The sequence below is a fragment of the Macrobrachium nipponense genome, chromosome 2 (genome assembly GCF_015104395.2).
Source record: "Macrobrachium nipponense isolate FS-2020 chromosome 2, ASM1510439v2, whole genome shotgun sequence".
NCBI classification, from domain to species: Eukaryota; Metazoa; Arthropoda; class Malacostraca; order Decapoda; family Palaemonidae; genus Macrobrachium; species Macrobrachium nipponense.
Genome location: NC_087201.1, coordinates 128,894,121 through 128,912,812, shown reverse-complemented (window position 1 = coordinate 128,912,812; position 18,692 = coordinate 128,894,121). Strand labels below are relative to the sequence as shown.

The 18,692-nt window shown below is 38.9% G+C and overlaps 1 protein-coding gene across 1 annotated transcript in view; it reads right to left on the bottom strand.

The window, feature by feature from the left end:
- The window catches only part of LOC135220985 (T-complex protein 1 subunit gamma-like), a 95,542-nt gene that overhangs the window by 23,806 nt on the left and 53,044 nt on the right, over window positions 1-18,692 (bottom strand). Inside the window, exons 4-5 of the mRNA XM_064258688.1 lie at window positions 18,435-18,589; window positions 4,557-4,743 (exon numbers count right to left, since the gene is read on the bottom strand). Of these exons, the coding sequence (XP_064114758.1) occupies window positions 4,557-4,743; window positions 18,435-18,589 (342 nt within the window). The remainder of the gene's footprint in view (window positions 1-4,556; window positions 4,744-18,434; window positions 18,590-18,692) is intronic.

Sequence of the window (18,692 nt, the reverse complement as noted above, 5' to 3'; positions counted from 1 at the left end):
TCGTTCTAACAATTTCGTTTATTAACATAAATTTATTAAGTGATTTCATTGTAGTATACTTTATCGTGTTGTGTGAGAACTTTACGCCATACGTATACGTACTAAATAACATAATTACGTACAGTATACACGTAGTCATGGGTCCCAAGAAACTTGAAATTCATGGAAAGAAGAGGATGCTCTCTTTGGTAACGAAGATGGAGATTATCAAGAAGTATGAAGCTGGTATGCGATTGAGTGTGATCGCCAAGGAATACGACTGAAATCCATCGACAATAGGCACCATCCTTAAGCAGAAGGATGCCACCAAAGCAGCTGGACCTTCCAAGGGCGTCACTATTTTGTCCAGCAAGAGGACCCACGTGCAGGACGAGGTGGAAAGGCTTCTTCTTGTCTGGATAAAAGACAGAAATCGCTGGCGATACGATAACGGAGATGGCAATCTCCCACAAGGCCAGTGCTATTTTCGGCGATTTGATTGCCCAGGCCGAAAACGACGGAGGACAAGGGACATCAACGCCAAACCTAGACTTCAAGGCTTCGCATGGGTGGTTCGAGAAATTCCGTAAACGGACTGGCATCCATTCGGTGGTGCGGCTTGGGGAGGCAGCCAGCTCGGACATGAAAGCGGCCGAAGCCTTTAAAAAGACGTTCGACGAGATGATGATCAAGGAAGGCAACAGTTCTCAGCAAGTCTTTAACTGTGATGAGACTGCCCTTTTTTGGAAAAAAAAAATGCCTTGTCGCATGTACATCACGGAGGAAGAGAAGAAGCTACCCAGGCATAAGCCTATGAAAGACAGGCTTACGCTCGCACTTTGTTCCAACGCCAGTGGGGATTGCAAGGTGAAGCCCCTACTTGTCTATCAATCCGAGACTCCTCGAGCCTTCAAGGCCCACAAAGTGCTTAAGGAGAAGCTTCCAGTGATATGGAGGGCTAATGCGAAAGCCTGGGTAACGAGACTTTTTTATTCACTGAGTGGGTAAATCTGTGTTTTGGCCCGACAGTGAAAAATTTTTGGAAGAGAAGCGCCTCCCTCTGAAATGCCTGCTGGTATTGGACAATGCCCCTCCCCACCCTCCTGGCCTCGAGGAAGATATCCTAGCGGAGTATTCCTTCATCAAGGTTCTTTATCTTCCGCCTAACACCACCACCACCCCTCTCCTCCAGCCCATGGACCAGCAAGTGATATCGAACTTCAAGAGGCTGTATACGAAACATCTTTTCAAGAGATGTTTCGACATCACTGATACCACAAACCTCACCTTGCGTGAATTTTGGAAGGAGCATTTCAATGTTGTCATATGCACCCGACTCATCAACCAAGCTTGGCAGGAGGTTTCGAGGCGAACCTTGAATTCCTCATGGAGGAAACTCTGGCCTGATGCTGTATCCGCCCAAGACTTTGAGGGATTCGACATGGGCGAAGCTGGTGCTGCAGATTCAGAAACTGTTTTGCAACCAGATCTTGATGAGATCATTGTACTCGGCAAGTCCATGGGGCTGGTCGTCGACGAAGACGGCATCAAAGACCTTCTCGAGGAGCACCAAGAGGAGCTTACGACAGATGACCTGAAGGAGTAGGAGGCTATGCAACATAACGTCGTTCAAGAGGAGTTCTCTAGCAACGGCGAGGAGGAGGAGGACCCTATGACAACGGCAGAAATTAAGGATGTTCTAGCTGCTTTTCATAAGGTACAATCATTCGTAGAATAGAACACACCCGGAAAAGGCTTACACAGGTCGTATGCTTGCACAGTTCGATGACTTTTGCCCAAGTCGTTTCAGGAACATTGTCAAAAGTTGGCAGAAGCAATCTTTCTTGGATAGTTATTTTTTAAAGAGGCCTTTAGTACTAGCAGGAGTAAGCAAAAAGGAAGAACCAAGTGATACTAAAAAACAGAAAGTTGAAAGTGGTGAAGAAGTTGAAATTAAAAAAAAAAAAAAATAATAATAATAATAATTATTTTAGTTTTTTGTAAAGTTAAGTGTTACAGTTTTGTTAATGTGTTTCATAAAGTTTAGTTTATGTATGTTTTCCTAACATTTTTTAGTGTTGTAAAGTTAAGTGTACGTACATATCTGCCGTTTGTCCTCCTCCTCTGTCGCCACTTTCGGAGATAGCCTCACTCGAAAGGTAAGCTTCCACATTTTACTACATACGTACGTATGTACGTACAGTTTATTGTATACCATATACACTAATACACTTTATTTACAGGTATATTAGCAGTACGTATTAAGTTAGGTATTGAATGGTCCAAATTGTTGTAGTATTTCATTGCTTATAGGTCAATTTAGCTTTATTATGAAATTTACCGAGGTGTTTTTGGAGGGCTTGGAACGGATTACCCATTTTACATGTAAAATGCGGTCCAAGATACGAAAAGCTCATGATACGAAGGCCGCCTCGGAACGGATTAATTTCATATCTTGAGGTACCTCTGTATGTATGTAGTTATGTATGATGTGTATATGTATATATATATATATAATATATATATATATATATATATATATATATATATATATTATATATATATATATATATATATATATATGCAGAAGCCAGGTACTATGTCGTACCTCTAAGTAAATGGGGATACAATCCACAATGAAGTAAAATCATCTTGTAGTTTGATGGTTGATAGCTTTAATCCTGCACAAGAAATATATATTTTAAACTACAAGAAGATTTTACTTCATTGTGGATTGTATCCCCATATATATATATATATATATATATATATATATATATATATATATATATATATATATATAATATATATATATATGAACTGCTCTGCATAGAAAATTCATGTGTGAGACGTAACGGCGGAAATTCTACTAGATGTGTTGTGAGTATGTGTGATGTGAGAGTAACGATCGGATATCGCTGATTCATCGAATGCCCATATGATCGTTGGTGGCGTGGCGTGGGTGATTCAAATGAGTGCCATACATCGAAGACCCTTGGTTCCTTTCAATTATAAGAGGCCAATCAGCTTAGACCTGTGACCCAAACAAGTTCAGTTTGAAAAGTTAAGAGTCAGTAGGGAATTAGTGGTCAATGGGTCAGGGCGCGTCTCAAAGTCAGTGGTCGGCTCGTGTCGCCTTAGAGTACCTTCCGACTATATAATAACCATATAATTAGAACCATATAATTAGTAGCGTAATATTAGCAACACGGCCCTGTGTAACTATTGAGGAAATACACATGTTAATTTTATCTTACGCATCTCATTGTATTGGTAGAACCCTTGCATGATCGAAAATCAGGTCATATATATATAATATATATATATAATATATCTATATAATATATATATATATATATATATATTATATATATATAATATATATAATATTATAAATATATATATATATATAATATATATATATATATATATATATATATATATATATATATATATATATATATATATATATATATATATATATATATATATACTATATATATATATATATATATATATATATATATATATCTATATATATATAGTCTATATATATATATCTATATATATATCTATATATATCTATATATATATATATATATAGATATCTATATATATATATATATATATATATCTATATATATATATATCTATATATATATCTATATATATACTATATATATCTATATATATATCTATATATATCTAATATATATATATATATATATATATATATATATATATATCTATATAGATATCTATATCATATATACTATATATATATATATAATATATATACTATATATATATCTATATATATATATATATATATATATATATATATATACTATATATATATATATATATCTAATATATATATCTATATATATATCATATATATATATATATAGATATATATATATATATATATATATATATATATATAATACATATATATATATATATATATATATATATATATAATAGATATATATATATATATATATATAACATATATATATATATATATATAGGGAAGTATGAAATGAGGTATGGTAAGATATTTTACTATGTAACCGAGTGAAGCAAACTTGGTGAATGCTTCTGTGATCTTCCAAAAACCCCTTGCTATAATTTTTAAAAATTTCTATAGGAAATATAAATTACCTACTAATGTCTGACCCTACATGTTTCAAGAAATTTCATTACAATACCCTTGCTGACACAGTCATATGAGTATGAAGCACGTACCAAGAAGCTTAAATGCACTAACCTTGCTGATATAGGCATAAGAGAAAGCAAAGCATAAAGTGGTTATACACATGATAGACCCATGCAACTTGGGTCTAAATTGTGATGCCTGAGTTTACCAACATTTTAAAAGCAAACTATGAGCACACATTATTCATCACAAAGTTTCACCAGTGACACATCAATATATATACACCACATTATAATGTGCCCTGAATCAGCAACACTGACTGACTTATATGGTTTCATTAAACCAGTTTATCATATTAATAAAGTTCTCTGAATAATTTATGCATGAAAGATGAGTTTATGGGGAAACAACTTACTTTTTCAATCCTTGCCCATTTCTTCACATCTATCTCTTTGCGCCCATCAGATTCAGTTGTAATCGTCCTTACTGCTTTAAGGGCAATAGAGCATGCTAAGTCTGCATACTGTCCCATAAACTTGGTACCAATACAAGACTTGATTACTTCAACCATTTTTTCTTCACAGTCTAGGTCAACCGGAACACTGAAATAACAATAAATTAGAGTAAAATAAAAGGTACCTTGCTCTGATAAAAAATTTTTACTGCAGCTCCAGAGGAATGACATACAAGATATGACACACAATTCTGTGATTTTTTTATGCAATTGGTACCTCATAGATCAAAATACCCAGGCCTGTAGCCTGTCCCATTCAAAAATTTTTTTTTAATTTTGTATCTTAATCTTTACCTGTACCATGTATCCAAATACAGTACTGGCCAACTTACTTTTATCCAACTTGTATTCACTTTAAGAACAAAACTGTCAAAAAATTAAATACTGTAAGTTAATCAATGCAGTCACCTTGTTTCATTTTGTCCAGCAATCAAGCAGTCATTTATTCCTTTTGGTTCAGTCTGAGTCAAACACAGTATATCTAGTTGTGAGCTAAACATGCTATCACCTCAGGCCCTAAGGCCAGTAAGTACGCTGTTACAGATTTACTCCATTCAGGCATCACTAATAATGGAATATAAGCAAGCTAAAAATAACTGTAAATGAAAAACTTAACAAGAATAAATGGATTCCTGACAAACACATATCATGAACATTTCTGTTATACTTTTCATTTTACAAAATACAGTGGCACCTTAACCTATGAGTTTAATTTGTTCTGTGGCTGACCTCGTAGCTCAATTTGCTCGCACATTAAGTCAATTTTCCCAATTGAAAATACTTAAAATACCCTTTATTCATTCGAATCCTAAACATGATACTCCATAATGTTATGTTTCATGTTATAAGTAAATACATTTCCAAATAACAAAAATTTTATAAAAACATAATAGAAAGAGTATGTAAAGATATAATAAGGTTTTATAGTGTGTACAGGTAGTGTTCACGTTACAATAATTCGTCTTACGATAATCCGATTTTACAAGAGACCAATTACATTAGCCTAACTTTATTTCATCTCCTAGTTAAATAAGTTCAAAACAGCAAAAGAGAATGATGATAGTTTTAATCTCATACTCGTTGCATAAATCTTTACAACCATGAACAACCAAACGAGAAATCACAATATTTTAAAATAAATTGTATTTTTCCTAACTAAGGAATTATACTTTCAGAGCAAGCTGGAATTATGGCCGTTAAATTCTTGAATAAGGTGGTCAGGCAGTAACTACTGTCTGGTAGGCTGGTAGGCCTGCCTGCCCTGCCTGGATATAAACACTCCACTTTGCCTTTCAGCCCAGGCTCAGATTGAGGGGTGGCATGAGGTGGGCATATATGTAATGGGCCTCAGGTTTGGATAGTTAGGAAAAATTTAATTACTTTCAAAAATTGTGATTTGTTCCTACATGACATACAAACCCTCGGTCCTTTACATAAGGAAGACTCACTGATTGGTGGGAAGAATATGAGTGAGTCTTTAGAACTGACTGGAGCTCTGCACACCTGGGCTATTCCTCCTGGTTGTAAGAACAATGAGGATTGCCCTGCCTCTGATGACTTAATTGGAGTAAAGGAGCTGCAAGATCAAGAGTCAGACTTCTGGGCCTTTTCGAAATGAGTGAGGAATCATAACTCATTTGAAAAAGGGCTGGAAAGAATATTTTAGAGTTGGAGGCAATAATGTAAAGTTCTGGGAAGGAGCAGGAGGAGAGGCCAGTCACTCTCGCATCCTTCTTACCTCTAGAACCGAGCACCATAAAAAAAATGCAACTTGTCCTCTTGAAGGAGCCGGGTAAGCAAACAGCCTGCAAGCATCCACCACTGGTCCAAGGAAAGGAGGTTCCAAGGACCTGTGGGCAGACCTGAAGAAATAAAGATATAAATATGGTCCCAATGAGACCTCATCTATCTACCAGTCTGACATATTCTTCAGAGTGATGAAATGTACCCATCCACTGGACGATCCAACTGCAGAGAAGTCTCTCACGATCTCGTAAGACTCTGAAAAAGATGTCATCGGACAATTCTGCATTGGCAGTCTGCAGTGGAAAAAGGCATCAACACTCAATGAAAGGTGTCAATCCTTCATGGGTACAGCAACACACCAACAGGACAAAGTAATGACTGATCTGGATCAATCAATACAAAGTCCACAACGCAGATCATGAAGGACTCAGACTTGTCAACAGATGCTGACTGATTGCACCGTCACACATCCGTTCCGAGACGTAGTTACAACATGACACCCGCCTTTTGAAGGGTTATGCTGAGAATAACCATACAAAGCGTCTATCTTGTTTGCCTATGATGTTGAGAGACATGATGATGATTTTTGCGAGGCATGCACACATCAGACAATAGTCAATTGCCTTCTAGAGACCGAAGTCCTTGTGATGGCAAGACATTAGTTTCTCATCAATAGAAGAATCTCAAGGAGAAACAAACAATACTGTATTACTACTGTATGACCAAAATGAATGTGGACCTTCGTCTTCATAGATGAATCAAGAGAAATAAACTCTCAAGATTCTGATCATAGACAGTCCCATCAATGACACCAACCAGTGAAGACGGCTATAATCCCTATTGTTTTACAGAAGACTGAAAAAGTTAATCTGCTATCTTACTGCTGCTCGGCAAAAAGTTTTCATGAAAGCAGAGACTCTTTCAGTAATGAAAATACATATATTGTACTGCCTGAAGAACCGCTTCTTGTGGCTGGATCAGGGAGGAAGTTTCTATTTACTTTGGAAGCAGAGCTAGTTGGGTGGGAAACAGGCGAAGTGTTCCGTTATTCATTTACAATTCAGAGTGAACAAAGAATAATTGAACACCTTATGAATTAGGAAATGTACATTAGAAGACAAAACTCAAATTGTCTGAAGAAAATCATTCTGCTTCATTGCAGCAGCCGATAGGACAGGTGTGATGGAATTGAAGACTAGGCTACAGACTTCTTTTATACCGTGAGGTAAAATGAAAAATGATAATGAATCTAATGAGATATATCTCGCGATGGAATTGAACACTAGGCTACAGACTTCTGTTATACCGTGAGGTAAACTGAAAGATGATAAAGTCTAATGAGATATATTTCTGTCGGATAATTCTCGCAATGGTAAATGTGGTGCAGGAGAGAAGGGCATTATGCGAGAATTCTGATCCAACCAAAGACCTAAGTCTGTGATTGCCGGGCAGAGAGCTTCGAATTGGTAGTTAATCCTCGACAGAGGAGAAACAATACCATACTGAAAAGAATCTCGGAGAGCGAGCAGTACTGAGACAGCCCTATACTACCATTCGCTCGACTTGTTATACTGAGTTGCCTGGTAGTGCATCCATGAAGGAATGCGTTCGGCTAGAACTATCGAGCTCAAAAAAGATGATGCAAATGCTGTGGTGTTGTTGGAAAACAACACCAGTAGTCACCTCAAAATCAAAACCAGTAACTCTTGGGAGACCCGTAAGGCTGTCCTGAGTTTCAGGTTAATTAAGAGAAGGTACTAGTATTCGTCTCGGTCACATACCATAAATATTAATTTTCATATATAAAAATTTATGTAATGGCTAATTAAAAAGGGTGCAAACATTATGAAAATCAAACTAAAAAATATGTTATTGTTATAATACAATTAAGTTTGTTCATACTTACCTGGCAGATATATATATAGCTGTATTCTCTGAAGTCCGACAGAATTTCAAAATTTGCGGCACACACAGTGGGCGGCCAGGTGGTAGTACCCATTCCCGCCACTGGGAGGCGGATATCAGGAACCATTCCCATTTTCTATTCATATTTTATCAGTGCCACTGTCTCCTGAGGGGAGGTGGGTGGGCACTTTAATTATATATATCTGCCAGGTAAGTATGAACAAACTTAATTGTATTATAACAATAACATTTTGTTCATGAAACTTACTTGACAGATATATATATAGCTGAATCCCACCTTCGGATGGTGGGAAGAGACAGAATAGGATTTTTAGGAAACTAAATTAAGTAGATGATATACATCTTGGTTCCTCACCTGTTAGCATAGCCGACTTCGTGATTACTGTCACCAAAGTCTGCTTCTGCGTTACTAGAGTTGCCAGCGAGGTAGAGACCTGTAATGCTGGTGCGCTCTAGATGATCTGTCAACGGGGGCGTGACCACAATGTGACTAGACCATATGACCATACTTCTGAGGGCAACGAAGCTAAAACCACCACCTGACCTAACCTATCAAAGTTAGTTCCATAACTTCTAGGCTAAAGAAAAGGAACGCGCCTCAAGCGACCAACCCTTCCAAGTTAAAAGCACACCTATCCCTTTTCTATAGGATAGGATTCGTGTTGCTTCCTGCCCCCAATAATATATCTACGGATATGTATGGTCCTAGCGACTTACAGATCTCAAATGTCGTCTTCACATCCCGCCGGGAGTGTGAAGCGAACACAGAGTTGCTTCGCTAAAGCGTGGCACTCAGGATGTTACTGAGTGTCATGCTCTGTTGAAATGCTTCCGAGGCCGCGCCCTCACCTCTTGAGCATTCATATTAAGAAAAAATCTCAAATCTTTATGCAAACATAATGAATGAGACTTCTTAAAAGAACTCCTTGACTATAATGCCAGGGTGTTCTTGGACATGAACCAGTCTGGTCTTTTACGGAACACCGCAGATTGTCCGTTGACCTCTACTTTCTATAGTTTTATCAAGATAAAACTTGAGAGACCCGACAGGGCACAGGACTCTCTAATGCCCTTGCCCAATAATTTGTGCCATACCCTTGGTCTCTAAGCCTTCGGGTCAAGGGTTAGAACAGGTTTCGTTCTTATCAAGAACGGAAGGCTTAGAGGACAGACCGCATTATGTCCTTTAAAGCTAAAACCTCTGATGATGGCTAAAACCTCACTAACCCTCTTTGCCGTGGCTAGAGCGGTTAGAATGTTAGCCTTTCTGGTCACGTGTATTAAGTTCGCAGAAAGGATAGGTTCGAAATGCTTTTGGCATCAGAAACTCAGACTACGTCTAAGTTCCATGCCGGAACCTGCGATCCAGAGAATTTCAAGATCTCCACAGACCTCAAAGATCGTGAAGCTTAGTTGTTTGACAGAACCGAATCTCTGAGCCTAGAGGCCGTCAACAACATATTTGCATATTCTACAATAGTTATGACTTCTAGCTTATCTCATACTTCAGACGGAAAGATAGAACCATAAAGAAATTCACAGAGGTCGAGGTGGAGGAACAGTCATTTCCCTTCACTATCTCCAGAAACGGCCCCCTCCGATTGAACACTGAAAATAGGCAGCACTGCTTTGCCTTGGCCAAGAGACTGCCATTAATCTTGAAGATCTTATCGCTTCTCGATAGTCTGAACGCCTTCAGACTCAGAGAGGAGAGAGATTAGATACTTCACTAAGTGATGATGTTAGATTACACCGATTCTCTCGGGAAGGGTCTTTGGACAATTCTCTCTGAATTACATGACCTCTGTGAATCCAACCTCTTAAAGGCCAACATGGTGGCGACTAATGCTAATCCTCTAGGATCATGAATAAGGGAACAACTTAAGAGGAAGCTCCTTCGTCTTCAATATTACGAAAAAACTTAACGAAAGGACGCCCTCAGTCTCTCCTCAACTTTCGACATACTTCTAAGTGAGGATTACTCAGACGTCAGTAGTTGTTGCCTTCGATCGAGAAGACCCGCACGGACGTGCACTAGTTTAACGAACCTCTTGAGGATCGTTACGTTCCGTGCCCAAGCCCATAACCAACTCTCTCTTCTTGAGCTATGAGAGAGCTGAGAAATTATCCGAGATGATTTGGACCACTCGATCAAAACTCACCCTTCGAGGAACTGGAGAGCCGACCAAATTGGCTTCCAATTCTTTCAGACAATGTGCCAGGACATCTGTTCCTCTGTTCGGATGTCTGGCACCCTCTCGCTATCACCCGAGGTGATCCTCAAGCCGTTGAGAGAAAATTAGAATTATTACTAGATCTTTGATGTTATTCCAATTTCTCCGTGAGGAAAAACTGTAGAGGTCTGAATTGCTGTTTATTCAGGGAAAACAAGCTTCTCCAGCGAGGAAATGGTCCCCAGCAAACTCATCCATTCCCTCACTCAGCCTGCTTCCTTCCCTAAATAAGGCTGCGCTTTGCATAAGCAGGAGAGCATTATTATAGTGCTATGCCGCGGTAGACTCGTACAGAATTCTGTTACAGTGCGGTAAAACCGCACCGAACAGGTATAAGAGATATCTTGTTGAAATTTTCTAAGTAAACGGAAGGCATGATCATTCATGATTACTAGAAATTTCCTCAACCCGAGGCTAAAATCCATGATTGTGGGGAAGAGATACGGCTTAGTCAGCCATTCCCGCAGGGGAGAGAGACATAACCAACCGCGCATGTCACAGAGCTAGCCGGTACTGCGTAGATCACAGTAACAGCAGCCTTGTTCATTCATCGTCTCGCACTATCTGCCTGAGTTGCCAGCTACTCCCTTTACGAAGGAATAGGTATGATATTATCGAGCAAAAGGAAACTCTCAAGCAGGCATATTTAAACGAAACAGAATTCGCTAAATACAGAAGCTGAGTTGGTGTTGTCGTAACAATACCTGAAGAGTTGTTCTTACTCCGAAAACTCTTGGAAGGTTGAAGGGAGTGTCAATTAAATACATTAGAACAACAGTTCTTTCGGCTTCTATCCGCAGAGGTAAATACGATATGCGTATATGACTTGACCCATGCGTTAGCAAAATGACGCAAAGATAAACTACGTAAGTATTGTAGTAATTTGAACATCGAATTCTCTACTACATCTTTCCTCGACGAGGAAGAGAGAAAGAAAGGAAAACGATTGATTGATTGATTGATTGTGTTTTATATCTGGCGTCACAACATCTGGGTAATTGACACCGAAATAAATTAAATATAAAAAAATTAAATTTTTTATAAACTTCATATAAAAAGATCTATAAATATATATAAAAATAAAAAATTTTGCTATATAAGTTCTTACATAGACAATCTATGTATAATTTAAATTTGGTTAAGGAGGCCCGCCTCCCTCATAAAAATATATATCTGCTCTATATTACAATCCTTTCCAAGAATTGTAGCTAGGATAAAATTACCTACTCTGTCACGACCCCAAGACAGTAACCTATGTCTCAAATTCAAGAATCTGGGACATTCAACCAGCAAATGTCTCACAGTCAAGGGCACAGTACAGTTCTCGCAAAACGGAGGATTTTCACGAGACATCAAGAACCCTGTCCACGTTCTAATGAATGAGACTTTTTAAAAGAACTCCTTGACTCTTTGCCAAGACTCTTTGCCAAGAGAAGGGAGTAATATTCGAATAGAGATCATCAAGTGAGAACTGAGGATCGAAAAGGACCGTTCAATGTTCTTATGATATTGGACATAAGACTTCCTGGATCTAGTCTACAAGTCTTTTTCTTACTCCCCGGATGAGCCTCTGAAAATGAATGAGAGCTCTTCCGAAATTTGTTAATGAGTTTATCCGCTTAAACGATAAAAACGTTAAAATCTATGTCAATGAGAACTACCCCATTTATGAGGGGTCCCCCACTTAAATGACAAAACGTTTAGTATCTTGACAATGGGGAAAACGTCCTTACTTGACAAAACAATTAGCACTTTGCTAATAGGGGAAAACCCTTTAACATGACCGACAAGTCCACCCAGGAATCCGAGTATATAATCTTCCCGATTCTCAGAGAAATCGATGAAGAGGCAAGAGGAATCGAAGAAAAAATTCGGGTATGTCTCTCCGCTAACTCCGAATCCTTTTTTAAAAATTTCTGTAAAGGAATGTCCTGTGGAGAGTCCTGAAAAACCTCCTCTTGACGAGCGTTTAGAAAGCGTCAAGCGTCCTAAGAAACGTCCTGAACAGCAAATAAAGACGCCGTCTTACAAGAATCCTTTTCTCTCGCCAAAGCGTCCTGCCGAGCTTCCACCGAAGCGTCCTGGCAAATGTCCACAAAAGCGTCCTCATAAGCGTCCTGCCGAGCGTCCTGCTTAGCGTCCTGGAAAGCGTCCTGCTGAGCGTCCTCAAAAAACGTCCTGCTTAGCTGCGAGCGTGTCTGAGCAGAGAACACCAAGCCTTCTGAACGACATTTCAGAGAGGATCTCGTTGAGCGCCCTGATGCATGCAAGGCCCGCCAAGAGGCGTCCTGGCGAGTGACCTTGCCAACATCTCAATGTTATGACGAACCGCGTTTTGCGTATGACGTTGAATATTTTCAAGGGACGTCCTCATGCGAGTCTCCATGGAGAGCCGCACGCTGCTCCTGAAGTGTGTGAACACTAAAGGAAGACGTACGGCTTTCGTCTTCAAGACGGGCCTTAAAGACCTTCATACCTTCTTACAAAGACAGTGGCCGCCTGTGCGACAACTTGCGTCTTAGTAATGCAAAAGAACATCTCCAGAAACGCACTCAGCCAAGGAACGCCGAGCGTCCGAAAGACACCCTCGCAAGGTGCTTGCCGAGCGTCCTGGAGAATGTCTCTACTTATAGGAAGTCGAGCACCTCCAAAAGCTTCCTCACGTCTAAATTGCCCTTCTTATGCCGAACCAGACATATAAGTTGTTTGACTGTGCAAAGCAGCTTGCCGGACGTCAAACTTATCAGCTTGCTTTTTCGAAGTAAAGCGAACGTTACATAACGTATACGGAGCGCCATGAGGAGAGGAGACGAATAATGAGTTGCTCCTCCAAAAGGTGGAATCAAGAATGTCCTTGATTACCAAATACTTTTGGAATGCTAGCGAGGTTGAAACAGCTCTAACTTCATGAGCGTTCACTCGCAGGAGGCTCAAATCACTCTTCTGGCAAGATGAATGAGCCTCCTTAATATGTCCCTTAGGAAAAGAGCCAGTGCATTCTTCGAAAAGGGTAAATGTGGTCTCTTCCTGAGCACCATAAATTACCCGAAGGACCTCTTACTTCCTTCGTTTATGTAAATAAAATTTGAGAGCCCTGACAGGGCACAGGACTCTTTCATCCTCTCGTGACGAGAGAGAGGACGTGAAGCGTCCTCTTCTCTAAAGCTTCTTAAGGGGGCGCGAGTCCTTCTGAGAGCTCCAACCCCTGTGTGGGGAGGACGCCTCGGAGGACGAGAAGCAATCCTTCAGGATTCGTGCACGTGCTCGATCTTCGGCAGCCTGGGAAGCGACAAACAGGACCTGCCGAAAGGAAGCCAGATCAGCCGTGGATAAAAACCCAGTAACCCTCCTTCGGCTTTTGACATGCCCTCTCCCTGGTTTCCTGGGAGTCCGATAGAGGTCTAGGCCTAGAGGCGTTATGGGGCCGATCTGACGTTCCCTCCTGACGAGAGAGAGGACGTGAAGCGTCCTCTTCTCTAAAGCTTCTTAGAGGGCGCGAGTCCTTCCGAGAGCTCCAACCCTTGCGCGGGGAGGACGCCTCGGAGGACGAGAAGCAATCCTTCAAGATTCGTGCACGTGCACGATCTTTAGCAGCCTGGGAAGCATCAACAGGTCCTGCCGAAGGGACGCCAGATCGGTGAGCCCCCGTAACCCTCTTGCGGCTTTCGACATGCCCTCTCCCTGAGTCCTGGGAGTCCGACAGAGGTCCAGGCCTAGAGGCATTATGGGGCCGATCTGACGCCCCCACCACAACACAAGGGGCACTACACTTCACAACACTGATTGGAGAGCGAGCACTTTAGTCTAAGATTACTTGATGTAATCCTCTAGCAGACACTTCTTCTAGGCCCGTAAGCCATACCACAGGGTTAAGCAAAATAAATTCTACAGGAGGTTAGAAGGTTCATTATTTCTAACTTCTGTTTACTGTGGAGGAAAACTCCTGATTCTAACACGCTCTAAAATGCGTACATGAATCCTACTTCTTCCGTAATCAGTCACACATTACACCAATTACATTGATCTTTATGCAAAGAAAACATGTAAACGTCATATATACTAAGCGAGTGTCTACCGAAAGTTCCGGTAGCCTCACCTTACCCCATGCAGACAACAAAGTCTGAAACTAGGCTAACTAGCTTCAGACATCAAATGCAATAAAAAAATTTACTATAGCGTATGCCTAGCCACAAATCCAAGTCAATAATCGAAAGAATAATTAGGATACTTAAGCGGCTAATGAAGTTTCAAAATCCTAGGCGGAGGTCTGTAAACAGTTGTTTACCGACCGGCGACAGAAAAAATATGAATAGAAAATGGGAATGGTTCCTGATATCCGCCTCCCAGCGGCGGGAATGGGTACTACACCACCTGGCCCAGCCCACTGCCGTGTGCCGCGAATTTTGAAATTCTGTCGGACTTCAGAGAATACAGCTATATATATATCTGTCAGGTAAGTTTCATGAACAAATTATGATTTTTATCGGAAGAGTTACCTCGAGGACGTAAGGAAAAAGTTTATTTCATAAATTCACCATAAATCAAAATATTGTGCTAGAGACTTCCAATTTGTTGCAAAATAAAGGTAAATGATTGAATATTACTAGAATGTAATAGTTTTAGCTTACAATTGCGTTTTTCGACCATTTCGGTCGAGTCAAAGTTGACCGAATGTTGAAATTTTGGCACATCGTTACATGAAAATATTTCAAAACTGATAACAGCTACAACCATGGGTTGTTTTTTCGTTGTATTCTACATGAAATTGCGCACATTTTCATATATAAAACTTAATGTAACTGCTAATTTAAAATGGTGCAAACATTACAACAATCAGACGAAAAAAATTGATTTTTTTTCGGAAGAGTTACCTTGAGGACGTAAGGAAATTTTTTTTTTTTTTTTCATAAATTCACCATAAATTGAAATATTGTGCTAGACTTCTAATTTCTTGCAAAATAAAGGTAAATGATATTAAATATAACTAGAATGTAAGTGTTTTAGCTTACATTCCGTTTTTCGACCATTTTGGTCGAGTTAAAGTTGACCGAAGGTTGATATTTTGGCACTTATCATTATTTGAAAAAATTTCAAAACTGATAAAAGCTACAACCATGGATTGTTTATAGTTGTATTCCACATGAAATTGCGTACATTTCCATATATAAAACTTTATGTAACGGCTAATTTAAAACGGTGCAAACATTACGCCAATCGGATGAAAAAATTTATGATTTTTACGGAAGAGTTACCGCACGGACATAAGGAAAGTTTTTTTTCATAAATTCACCATAAATCAAAATATTGTGCTAGAGACTTCCAATTTGTTGCAAAATGAAGTTAATAAGTTAATTTTTTTAATATTACTACAATATAAGAGTTTTAGCTCACAAATGCGTTTTTCTACCATTTCGGTCGAGTAAAAGTTGACCTAAGGTTGAAATTTTGGCACTTATTATTTATATAAAAATATTTTAAAACTGATAAAAGCTACAACCATGAGTTGTTTTTAGTTGTATACTACGTAAAATTGCGAACATTTTCATATATAATTCTCCATGAAATCGCTAACAAAAAATGGTGCAAAAATTATGTCAAAGTGACAAAATAATTTCGGAGATCTGTCGCTGATGTCTTTTAGTGCGAGAAGAAAGAAATTTGTGCTTGCGAGCCTGGGTAACAATTGTAAACAAAACACCACCTTGATCCGTGAGCTCACAGCATCCCCCAAGGCGCGTGATTCAAAAGTTTTCGCCTGGTAGGTTTATAAGTATTTTTCCGCTAATTAAAAAAAAAAAATTATATAGACGTACCATACGTCCAATCGGCACCCAACGGACAATTTATATCAACGTTTAATACGTCCAATCAGCGTTAAAGGGTTAAACGAAGCATTCATTTCCTACAACTGTTTTGTTTGCACTAACGAGAGCGAAAGTTGACCAGAGTTAAATGCAGTAAAAGCTGGCGAGAACTTGGCACGTCTTACTAAGCAACTATCTTCTCCATGATTGAACCTCACGAAGAGGACTACACAGAGGAGCTCCTTCTATCTCTTTGAGATGTCTTGTCCCGAGGGACAGCGACATCACTCTTGGCACCTGAAGAATAGCCATTTCTGGCTTTCACAAGTGGGTCTGAGCCATCAACGTGGCTGGAATGAGAGTACAATTCAATAGAATATACAATTGAGGCTCCCGAAATGCAAGAACCCATAGGGGACTGCAAACTGAAATTGTCCAAAGGACAGAGGAAGCTATAGAGTCAGTCTCCAGTTTTGACACAAGAAGGTCATTCCTCAATGATGTGGACGTACGTCCAGTAGGACCCTAAGATCCCTCCAAGAACGCAGTCCCCAACGCTGAATCCTACTGAGAGCACTCTGCAGGATCCATCCTATTAACCTCGCCCCTCCCGGCTTAACCATAGGATGTAGAGGGAATAGGTGAGGAAGACTGGATGCTCTCGCATAATTTGCTGATCTGATGCAGGGGAAATTGAAGATAGGAAAGAATACCTTTGAAACTGTCTTGAATTTACTTTAAGGTGATAGTTGAAGAAATATTTGGTGCTTGAACTAAAGTAGGCAGTTATAAACATTGAAATAGTGGTCTTGGGTGGGTTAATTATTAAAGTAGGCGGTTTAAAGCAATTTTCAGGGGGGGTACCAGGATAACACAGGTATTTACTTATCACGGGGGGTTCTGGGCCCTATCCCCCGTGATTAACGAGGCCCTACTGTATTTACATCCGGGCAAGTGTGCCTACCCACCTACCTTACTGCCTAACCAAGAATTTAACAGCCGTAATTCCAACCTATGCTGAAAGTTAATTCACCTATGTAAAGGACTGAGGGTTTGTATATTGTGTAGGAACAAACAACTTTTTTTTTTTGCTAAGTACAACCGAATTGGACAACAACATCCGTTTGGCTTGTATTTCAACCATTGTACGACAGTAAACAATTACCGTTATGTTATAATGAAGCTATGTAGAATAGGACAGAGATATTTTTCTGTAATAACTTTATTCACTATATATCAAAGATCAACAAGGAAATATACTGTTAAATTTAAACCAAGTTGTAGCTGAAGCTGAGAAAACTGTTCAAGCTGCTAATGACTATTATTTTGCATCAGCAACAATGATAAATCTCCCGTAAACTTATGACATCAAACACAACTGTGGATAAAATTGAAAGAAAATCATTTTAATAAAAACTACTGGGCTTGTAAGAACACATTTAACAGTTGTTTTCACGCCAATAAAAGATAAATAACGTAAAGCTCATATTATGACGAAATAAAGTGAAAATAGAGAACGTAATCACGTAATTTGTTTACTCAATAAACATGCCACCAATGACATTCACAATGAGACACATTCAAGTCATATTTCGACTTAAAAAACATGTTGCATAACAAATATGACCTTGTCTCATATAAGTCAAGTATCTAAGTATTCGTTAATGTCAACTAGAAGCAAGAAAATTTGCTCAGAACTGAGTTAAATATGGCAAAACAAACTCATATTCACCATCAGCTGATTTCCAAACCAAAACATTGACTGCTGTTCTGTTTGTGGTATTTTATAATACAATAATATGAGAATATACAATATTACTGGATATAGTGAAGTTATGTACAACTTTTTAAGATTCATGGAAAAGATGCATATTTACTTTTTATTCTTTGCTTATCTTAATTTTCGTCACTATGCCATCTACGTAGCAGCGGCATCTTGAGCTCATAACTCAATTTTTTGCTCGAGTCACAAAGCAAAAAATAGACTGAGTGATGACTCATATCTCAGACTTATACATTAATTCACTCGTAGGTCAAGGTACCATTGTATACCCAATCTGCTAACTTACCTGAGCTGATCTTCAAGAGCACAGATAGCATCTTCTAATGCTTGCCTGTAAGCTTGAATAATAACAACAGGATGCATTTTGTGCTGTAAAAACTGTTCAGCTACTGCAAGCATTTCTCCAGCTAGAATGACAACACTTGTGGTACCATCACCAACCTGTTGAGTGGTGGCATATTTTAATCTTCTCATCAAAGTCATTAATAGTAAAAAAACAAGAATACTTTCTACAATGAATTCAAAAGCACTGTACACATCTAAA